This window comes from Osmerus eperlanus, chromosome 14 (assembly GCF_963692335.1).
Source record: "Osmerus eperlanus chromosome 14, fOsmEpe2.1, whole genome shotgun sequence".
In the NCBI taxonomy this organism is placed as follows: domain Eukaryota; kingdom Metazoa; phylum Chordata; class Actinopteri; order Osmeriformes; family Osmeridae; genus Osmerus; species Osmerus eperlanus.
Window position 1 is genome coordinate 15219989 of NC_085031.1, and position 10582 is coordinate 15230570.

General features: G+C 45.5%; 2 protein-coding genes across 3 annotated transcripts in view; both read right to left on the bottom strand.

Moving 5' to 3' along the window:
- Window positions 1-209: 209 nt before the first annotated feature.
- LOC134034035 (synaptic vesicle 2-related protein-like) lies at window positions 210-10130 on the bottom strand. Its single transcript, XM_062478358.1, has 16 exons — window positions 9972-10130; window positions 8542-8678; window positions 7773-7858; window positions 6941-7039; window positions 6536-6607; window positions 6243-6367; window positions 4382-4445; window positions 3655-3780; window positions 3196-3324; window positions 2481-2554; window positions 2275-2351; window positions 1968-2072; window positions 1467-1578; window positions 1177-1258; window positions 942-1031; window positions 210-679 (listed from the first exon to the last, which is right to left on the bottom strand). Exons 1-16 carry the CDS (start codon window positions 10031-10033, stop codon window positions 446-448), a joined length of 1674 nt encoding a protein of 557 aa, XP_062334342.1. The 5' UTR covers window positions 10034-10130; the 3' UTR covers window positions 210-445.
- A 417-nt stretch (window positions 10131-10547) lies between these two features.
- Window positions 10548-10582, bottom strand: part of LOC134034038 (forkhead box protein N4-like) — a 6489-nt gene continuing 6454 nt past the window's right edge. For both annotated transcript variants that reach the window (XM_062478362.1, XM_062478363.1), the window contains exon 9: window positions 10548-10582. This exon is cut by the window's right edge and continues 339 nt beyond it. The gene's annotated coding sequence lies outside the window, so the exon portion shown is untranslated.

Sequence of the window (10582 nt, forward strand, 5' to 3'; positions counted from 1 at the left end):
CTCTGTCATTGGGGCAAATGTCGTCAAGGTGACTCTGGCTAGACTGAAAACTCGCATCCTTCCCATAAAACAATAACGTAGTAGTCTAAGTGATGACATACGTGAATTCACCCTCATGTATCATGCATTGGACGAAATTCGTCACACTGTTTACAGTAATAGTAGCAGCATAGTGCATGCCCACTCAATAGTAAAAATGCCAAAGATGAAAATGTCTAGTGCCTTTAAATAATAATATTTTGTAATAGTATTTTATATTAACACTGTATAGTACAAAATCCTCATGTTGCCCACTGTACAAATAGAAAGCTTTTGAAAGAAATGCTGTAGTGTAGCCCTGCCATGACATTCTAGCTTGCGAAAGCCCAAACATGCTAACATGCCATGAGGCATCCACTGGTCCATCCAAGTCTTTCAGTCCAGAGACCTCTGCAGTTGTCCAGGTTTATTTCTTTACTTCCTCGCTTCTTGTCTTTAGTTCTTCCTGGTCATGTGACCCGTAGTCAGCGAGGGCTGTGGGCTGAGCGTGGCTGGTCTCCGGGGCTGTGGCGAGGTGGCTGGACTCCTCCAGGACCCTGCCTGTGGTCTCTATGGGGAGGGCCAGAGAGGCTGCTGTGGCAAGCAGGCAGCACGCACAGTACACACTCAGAGTCAGAAACACTGACGTCCGAAGCAACACCTGCAATGTGAAGGATGTAGGTCATTTTCAGGTCAGTTAAAGTCAGTTTATTGAAAAGGAAATGACTGTGTTGGTAGTGTTCAGGGAATTCCGTATGCACTGTTTTCAGATCAGGAAGTGAAACCCTTCTGATTCTGATTCTAAGAACTTGTATCAGGTCATTATAAAAAACTAACATTGTATTGTCATTGTAATGTAAGTTCTCATAGGGTAATGTTACACATAAGTTTCAATGCAATCCCAGGTACAGCTGGCCACAAACCTGTGCTACGAAAGGTGTTAGTAGAGCTCCAATTCTTGCCATTCCACTGCAAGTTCCAATTCCAAGAGCTCTGACTGATGTTGGATAAACCTCAAGTACCAGGATGGGAGACACATATTAATTAATACAAATCAAACTAATACATACATTATAATAACAAAAAGATAAAACAATAATAAAACATACCATGACAACATGCTGTACATGACTAAAATGATGACTAAGTTTACAATACCTCTGGTGTGTAAAGATAAGCAACTTGGAATCCCCCACTGATGAAGGCTCTGGCTATGAAGATGAAGATGGTGAGCGCTATCCTGGAGGGAGAAAGAAAGAAAAAGAGAGTGAGAGAAAGAGAGAAGAGACGGAGAGAAAAAGAGAGGGAGATAAAGAGAGAAGAGACAGAGAGAAAGAAAGTGATAAAAAGAGAGGGAGAAAGAAAGAGAGACAGAGGTAAGATGATCGAGGACTCCACCGTTCTCCAACCAACCTTGATAGAGCGAGGATTCGACCCAGAGCACTTACCTCCCGATGCAAGCGTAGAGGGGCAGGACAGACAGAGAGAATATGAGGAAGGACAAGGCCATGGTCTTCTTCCTGCCTATCCTCTCGATGACACACAGCGTTAACAGGAGTCCTACAGAGGAGACACAACAGTGCTGCAGTACATGCATGTCCTTCTCCGACCCGTACAAACACACGGGTATTTGGGTTTGGCTATTCAACATATTGTGAGGGGGAAATAAATGTCACAACAGCTTATTTGTTATTGTTAAGCAAACATGGCTTTTCCTGAAGTAGTTCACATTGGTGACACTGGAAAGAAAGCTCAGGATGTCCTCTCGGCCGGACAAAAGTAATAAACACTAATGGCAGTGTGGTTGCAAAGTTACTCACCCAAAACCAATGTCCATACTGGATGTGAATGAATTGCTGGGACTCAACAGCAGCACTGAGACAGTCACATGAGTTTTGATGGAAACATGTTGATGGTATTCTAGATAGCTGGTTGAGTCTGTGGTTTACCTGGAAACTCGGCCAACGTAGTCCAGAGGAGGTCTTTGTAGTCATCTGCTGTTAAGGTTTTGCACTCCAGTTCACACACAGGCTCAATCTTGGCACCTTGGTCCACTGTTAGAATAAAAAAAAAGATTTTGTCATCAGGCGCTCACAAACTGGAGGTAAGGATTTTTCGCTTTGGATAAAAGCGTCTGCAAAATGACTACACTTATTGACATGCATATACAGTACTTGACGCGTAATAATAGCTGCTGTTCAGGGATGTTGGGAAATAAATAAATACTTAAAAAAAAGTTTACATCTTTTTACTTACTACCGCACACATCTCCTGCTTGAAACAGCTCAGTGGTCAAGAGGACCAGGCCGTAGTAGGAGAAGGCGGAGGCAAACCTGGGGTTGAGATAACACACAACACAGGTTTCAATCACACCCTCACAGTGCTCTGAACCAATGCTGCATCAGGCTGGTGACCATGTGACCAAGGGAGAACAGGAAGTGGATGCTGCTGTACGCCTTTACCATATGAACCACAAGAGAAGGGTTGTTTTCCAGTACTGAGGCGTGAAGAGATCTCTGATCTTCCCTCGGTCTTCCTGACGCACAGATAAAAGGGAACAAAACACAATCGTTATCATTTCAGACACTGTTGTGAGAGGGAACTCTTAATGTAGACATTGAGTAGATTAGGGTGACCAGATTTGAGTTTGTGAAAAAGAGGACACTTCGTTGCGTCGACGGGGTGGGGGAGGGGGGTGCTGGTCGTGTATTGAATGCCGCATGATCTGATCAAATTGACAGTTCTCTCTACAGTCAGAGCTCGCGCAAGAAGGTGGAACGTGAGGGAGATACCCTTTCCAAAACTTGTAAGGGCGTAATAGTTTGTGAAAGACCCAGAGAAACACAAATGTCCGACGAGGCAAAATCCCGGACAATTTTGCAATCCCTGCCGGACGCATTTTTTAGGTCTCAAAAAGAGTACATGTCCTGGTAAAAGAGGAAGTCTGGTCACCCTAGAGTAGATGGTTTAATCCACTGCAATTTACACGGGGGATTTGAACCTACAACCTCTTGTTTGACAGTCTAAGGCCTTACCGCTGAGCAATACCAATCACAATGTTCAATATGTTTTCCTGGAGATTTACTTGACATCTGCCCTTAGTGCTATCATCTTGTACAGCACACACCTTAAACAAACACACACACACACAGCGGACTAGCTTTACAGCAGTCTGACCTGCTTGTTGGCAATAAGTATTCCCTGGGGCATGGTCTTGCCGTTGTCCGCCGCCATACGACTTAAGGTTGCCAAGGCGTTGTCTGTGTTCCCTGATAGCACGTCAAAACGGGCGCTTTCAGGCAGCCACTGTCACGCAGCAGATAGAAATATACCAACTCAATATATTGTACATACAGCAGTATATTATACACAGGAAAGTAATACAGTATATAGAAATACATAGATACTACATAACAATATTATAGTATACTGTCAGTGCAGGTTATGCTGTATGTAAAATTTATTTTAGTTTAAATACTCATTACATTTAGTCATTTAGCAGACGCTCTTACCCAGAGCCCTCATTACACTGCACTATTTATATAATATGGAGTATTATATTTTTAGTGTTATAGTTATTAGTATCATGCCCATAGGTGTGAACCATTCATTGTGAAGTGTTTGAGCACTACGTACGTAACAGAGAGCCACGAAGACAGCCAGGGGGACGGCAGAGAGGGCGAGCATCCAGCGCCAGCCCCGGGTGGGCATCACCACCATGGCCAGGAGGACCTCAAACACAGCCCCGAGCGCCCAGAAGATCTGACGCGTGGACAACAACACACGCACGCACGAACGCACAAACAGACACACACACACACACACGCAGACACACACGCAAGCACCCAGAAACACACACAGATACACACACACACAGACACACACACGCAGACACACACGCAAGCACCCAGAAACACACACAGATACACACACACACAGACACACACACACACGCAGACACACACGCAAGCACCCAGAAACACACACAGATACACACACAGACACAGACACACACACATGCAGACACACACACACACACACAGACAAACACACACAAGAATACACACACACACACAGCAGTGAACAAAGACCAGATACTGAACTGAACTGAGAGAGAGACAGAGAGAGACAGAGAGAGGGAGAAAGAGAGAGACAGAGAGAGAGAGAGACAGAGACAGAGACAGAGAGAGAGACAGAGACAGAGACAGAGAGAGAGCGAGAGAGAGAGAGAGCGAGAGAGAGCGAGAGAGAGAGAGATCAAACCAATGAGAGTAGAGTCTCCACGTGATGTGGGCAGCAGCTGAAACGTGTGAGTCTTGAGCGAGATGAAAGAAATGTCAGGGATAAACACACAGCAGGTTACCTCAATCAGAAGAATGCAAGTGGCCCTCGATTTCTTTGGGAGGAATTCTGTGTACAGCGTCACCCTGAAAACACAAACACATTTCTACATTGGCGTGTTGTACAGAATATGGTTTCATAGATTGTGCATTTAATAATAAATAAAACTAGGATTATGTTTTTTATTATGTGTCAACCCTCTGTGAAAGCTTCTGTGACATTGCTTGTGAAAAGGGGGATTTTTATCAAATCAATATTTGTATTACTTGTTTGGTTTAATCAAGTTTTGCCTCAAGGGTTATGTAAAATACACATGTTTTTTTACAGGTTGGACCATTGCTGCTGTTCACATGCTCTCACATGTCCTTCCTCACAGGTCTAACCGTCTCAGGAGAGCTGTAATGTGTTACAATAACACTGTGTTGTTCATTCAGTCTGACTGCCTCTAAATATCTGACGAGACCTGTAAAACACATGAATATACAGTATATAATCTATCTGTACACAGGTGTTTATCCATGAAGTTTTCAAATTATGTTCTACAATAACTATGTATTCATTTAGCACTAAAAGCATGTTTTTTTTTTTTTTAGCATGTGCTAAAAGCATGTAGGGGAGATTTGAACTTGCGACCTGAGTTATATCCACAAAACTGTTAGCCAGTCAGATGTGTTCAGCAGTGACGTCACCAGGTTCTTCTGAGGAGAACTCACGACTGGCGGACTAGCAGGTTGTGTGTGCCTATGGAGGACACTCACGACTGGCGGACTAGCAGGTTGTGTGTGCCTATGGAGGACACTCACGACTGGGGGACTAGCAGGTTGTGTGTGCCTATGGAGGACACTCACGACTGGGGGACTAGCAGGTTGTGTGTGCCTATGGAGGACACTCACGACTGGGGGACTAGCAGGTTGTGTGTGCCTATGGAGGACACTCACGACTGGGGGACTAGCAGGTTGTGTGTGCCTATGGAGGACACTCACGACTGGGGGACTAGCAGGTTGTGTGTGCCTATGGAGGACACTCACGACTGGGGGACTAGCAGGTTGTGTGTGCCTATGGAGGACACTCACGACTGGGGGACTAGCAGGTTGTGTGTGCCTATGGAGGACACTCACGACTGGGGGACTAGCAGGTTGTGTGTGCCTATGGAGGACACTCACGACTGGGGGACTAGCAGGTTGTGTGTGCCTATGGAGGACACTCACGACTGGGGGACTAGCAGGTTGTGTGTGCCTATGGAGGACACTCACGACTGGGGGACTAGCAGGTTGTGTGTGCCTATGGAGGACACTCACGACTGGGGGACTAGCAGGTTGTGTGTGCCTATGGAGGACACTCACGACTGGGGGACTAGCAGGTTGTGTGTGCCTATGGAGGACACTCACGACTGGGGGACTAGCAGGTTGTGTGTGCCTATGGAGGACACTCACGACTGGGGGACTAGCAGGTTGTGTGTGCCTATGGAGGACACTCACGACTGGGGGACTAGCAGGTTGTGTGTGCCTATGGAGGACACTCACGACTGGGGGACTAGCAGGTTGTGTGTGCCTATGGAGGACACTCACGACTGGGGGACTAGCAGGTTGTGTGTGCCTATGGAGGACACTCACGACTGGGGGACTAGCAGGTTGTGTGTGCCTATGGAGGACACTCACGACTGGGGGACTAGCAGGTTGTGTGTGCCTATGGAGGACACTCACGACTGGGGGACTAGCAGGTTGTGTGTGCCTATGGAGGACACTCACGACTGGGGGACTAGCAGGTTGTGTGTGCCTATGGAGGACACTCACGACTGGGGGACTAGCAGGTTGTGTGTGCCTATGGAGGACACTCACGACTGGGGGACTAGCAGGTTGTGTGTGCCTATGGAGGACACTCACGACTGGGGGACTCCTCCAATACCGAAGCCCACCAGGCCCCGGAGGACCAGGATCCAGCCGTAGAACGGGGCGAAGACGCTCAGGAGACCGTAGTACAGGCTCCACAGCATGCACATGGTCAGGGCCTGAGGAACACACACACACACACACAGACATGCACACAAACACATGTGCGTGCACACACACAGACAAACACAGACACACCAGTTTTATATTTATAAATTATTTTCTGTACTAAGAGCACTGAACAAATAATCTGCGCCTCGGCTGAAAGTAAATATAGGGAGACATACTACTTTTCTGCCGTATTTGTCCGCTACATTGCCCCACAGAGAAGAGCTGACCATCATGCCAATGAACACCGCCTAAGATCAACAGTAAGTAGACACACCTTACAGAGTTATAATAGATACTACTGTGGAGGTAAAGGATTATATTGCTCCATGAATATAATATGACAAAGAGAGAGACAGACAGAGAGACAGAGTGAGGCAGAAAGAGAAAGATATATACAGACACAGAGAGAGATACAGAGAGAGAGAGCAGACAGTGAGACAGAAAAAGAGAAAGACAGAGAGAGACATTTACAGACATTGACAGATATAGACAAAGACACAGAGAGAGACAGAGAGAGTGAGTGAGAGAGAGACAGAGAGAGTGAGTGAGAGCGAGACAGAGAGAGTGAGAGAGAGACTGACCGATGTTATGAATGCCACCTGGTAGCTGGGCAGCCTCCACTCACAGTGCAGCTGTGGAGCCAGGATACTGAGAACCATCATCTCCATGGCATCGGCCATCTGCAGCCAAACACCCCACCAGGAAGTCTTACAGTCTAACTTTTACTATAGCTCAATTCAATGCATACAACCTACCAGGAACACTTTGGGATCCTATACATCTGAAACTATGTGCTATTTAATTCATATTATTAATCAATTCCCATTAATAGTCAATTAGTATTCTTAATCCCAAAGGAAATTCAAGTAAAATCAACAGACTGGTAAGACCATAGGCCGTAATTACTGGAAACCAGAGATGGCAAAAGTACACACATTGTTCACTCAAGTAAAAGTACAGATACTCATGTTTAAAAAGACTGGTACTAACTACACTTTTTCACTCAAGTTAAAGTAAAGAAGTATGGGCTCTGACATATACTTAAGTAACAAAGTAGCCATTACTACTACCTGTTGGACCTCACATCATATTAATACAGTAATACAAAAAGTATACTATAAAACACTATTTTACACTATAAAAGATTATTTGTGTAAAACCTTTCTTTTTTTAACACACACAAAGTGAAATGTGGGGAGAGGGGAGGGGGAGGGGGAGGGGGAGAGGAGAGGAGAGGAGAGGGGAGGGGACGGGAGGGGAGGGGAGGGGGGAGGGGAGAGGGGAGGGGAGAGGGGAGGGGAGAGGAGAGGAGAGGGGAGAGGGGAGGGGAGGGGAGAGGGGAGAGGGGAGAGGGGAGAGGGGAGGGGAGAGGAGATCAGAGAAGCCTAAAACTGACAATGTCCACCCACTCACCCATGACAGGCCAGTAAGCATGGAGAGCTTCCACTGAAACCACCCAAAGCCAATGCTCTCCACCACATCCTCCACTGTAAACGTATCTGGAGGAGAGACAAGACAAAAGGAACAGGCTGACCAGGGAGAACAGGCTGACCAGGGAGAACAGACTGACCAGGAAAAACATGCTGAGCAGGGTAACCAGGCTGCCCAGTGTGATCTTTCCGACACAAACGTACCCTTACATAGATGTTTCATTACATCAAAAAAGAGAAAAGGCAGACTCGCTGAATAGTGTACATTTTGATCAAAAACTGTTATCAGAAGACATCAAATTATATGAGCTGACATGCTGGCTCAACACTAGATGTTCACATGGTTGTTCTTCACATGGTGTCCAATTAGGGTTAATTACATGAGGGACTGGGCAGCATTCAAGATTGCGAGGTGTCCGTGAATGTTACAAAATGTGTCGGCCCGATCATTGTATATATATAGAGCACATGAAAGAACATCAACAAAAAGTATTGGTATAAGCTTGTGTAAAGTATTAATGGAAACTTCTATATCATTCGGTACTCACATAACATTTCATTAATGATCTTACCTGTTTATCTCAAATAATTATTTTTGCACAGTGCTTGGTAAAATACAGACCATCCCTTGACAGTAGCCACCACAATACTGTTAGAACCCTGCACTGATCCAGGATTTGACGCTATTCTTTCTAAACACACTATTTGAATTTGTTGCTTTGGATACAATGGAAACAGATTCATCGCCAGACCTTCAGTTCCACGAGGTGCAGAGGTGTTGACGTCTTGCCTCGCGGCCGGCCTAGCGGAGGAACAGAGCTCGTAGTCTGCACACTGGTCCTCATCCGTGTGACGGAGGCTGTCCCCGTCCCCTCTGAATGTCACCACGCTGCAACCAAACAGTCATTATCAGGAAATACAGAAAATACCAATGAAGTGGTCATTCATCAGAGATTTTTATCCAGAGCATCGAACATGGGTGGATTTGAACCTGTGATCACTTACATTTACATTTATGCATGTATGCATTTAGCAGACGCTTTTATCCAAAGCGACTTCCAAAAGAGAGCTTTACAAAAGAGCATAGGTCACTGATCATAACAACGAGATAGCCCCAAACATTGCGAGCAGCCAAAACATGAAGCATACATTGTGAAAAACACAATAAGTGCCAAAGGGAAGAACCATAAGGAACTGCCACTTGGCCGGCTGTCTGGTGCTCTACCGCTGTGCTACACCAACATGCTCCGCTGGCTACCTATCATGGCCCGTATCAGATTCAAGACCCTGGTACTGACCTTCCGAGCAGTGAACGGGACTGCACCCGTCTACATCAAGTCTCTCCTGCAGCCTTACACCCCCACCCGTCACCTACGGTCTTCTTCAGACAACCGCCTGATGGTCCCACCGCTCAAGACCGCCCGGTCCCAACACAAGCTCTTCTCCTGTCTGGCCCCCCAGTGGTGGAATCAACTCCCCACCTCCATCAGAGACACAGACTGTCTCTCCACCTTCAAGAAAAGGCTCAAGACGCACTTGTTCCGGGAGTACAACGGTACTTAGGAATGGTTCGCTTGACCCGATGTTAGTTTCCTCAAGGATCACAATGACTCTTGCTCAGAGACTTGTTGCTCTTGTGGTTAGTGGTAACTGATTTAAAATTGTTTGTACTCTTGTTGTCCCTACTGTAGGGAGTCAGATGGCTGAGCGGTGAGGGAATTTTTTTTTCCACAGGTACACTTGCACTTATAGCAGTTCATGTTGTTTAATTGTAACTTGTTACAAAACTACATGCTCGTATGGTTCTTCCCTTTGGCACTTACTTTGGTTGTTCACAATGTGTGCTTCATGTTTTGGCTACTCGCAATGTCTTGTGGCTATCTCGTTGTTATGATCAGTGACCTATGCACTTTGTAAAGCTCTCTTGGAAGTCGCTTTGGATAAAAGCGTCTGCTAAATGAATAAATGTAAATGTAAACATGTCTCATTGATGTCAATGTAATCCAACACACAAAAGTGTCACAGGAATGTTGTTTATTTCCCCCTAAGGCTGGTGTCACTGACAGGCAGAGCTCTAAATTAAGAGGTTATTAACCTACAGAAAGCACAATGTATAACTTTGTCTCGCTATCAATTATGAATCCCTAAATAAAAACAAATCTGGTGTAGGTAGGCATGGTACCTGATTTCAGGGTCTCTCCATTTCTTGTAAGCGACAGTGGAAGTTTTCCCCCAGTTGTTCATGTCTCTGCGTCTGTGAACAACTGAAAGTTGGTCAAACCTGCTCTGGCATTGAGATCCAGTTTCACTGCAACTTCTACTCAAAACAGCCCTAAAGTAAAGGAGAGGGTGTGGTTAAACCCACTGTAAACAAACCCTTCACTGAGTCACTTTATGTGGAGCTAAAGAAAAGGTGGTGTTTGTTGGAATAAAAGAGTGTCCACTTACAGATTTGCACAATCCCGGATCTCCTCCAAAGTCTTAGCATAAGATAGTCGTGGCAGGAATATGACACGTTTTGTCACGTTTTAAAGATATTTTAAATGATAATTTGCCTTCAGACTGTTCATAATTAACTATTAATAGCTAAAGGATGTCAGTGAGCAGACACAAAATGATAAGGTTTTCTATCCAAACTCCAGTGTTTGGGTGTGTGGTTGTAATATCCTGAGCTGTCACTAGGTGGTACCCTTTCGTCAAACTGTTTCCTGCAGACAGTAGGAACATGAAGATTCCAGTTCGCATGACCAACCACATGGTGTGTCTCTACTCAATTTAATTGCGGAATATAAC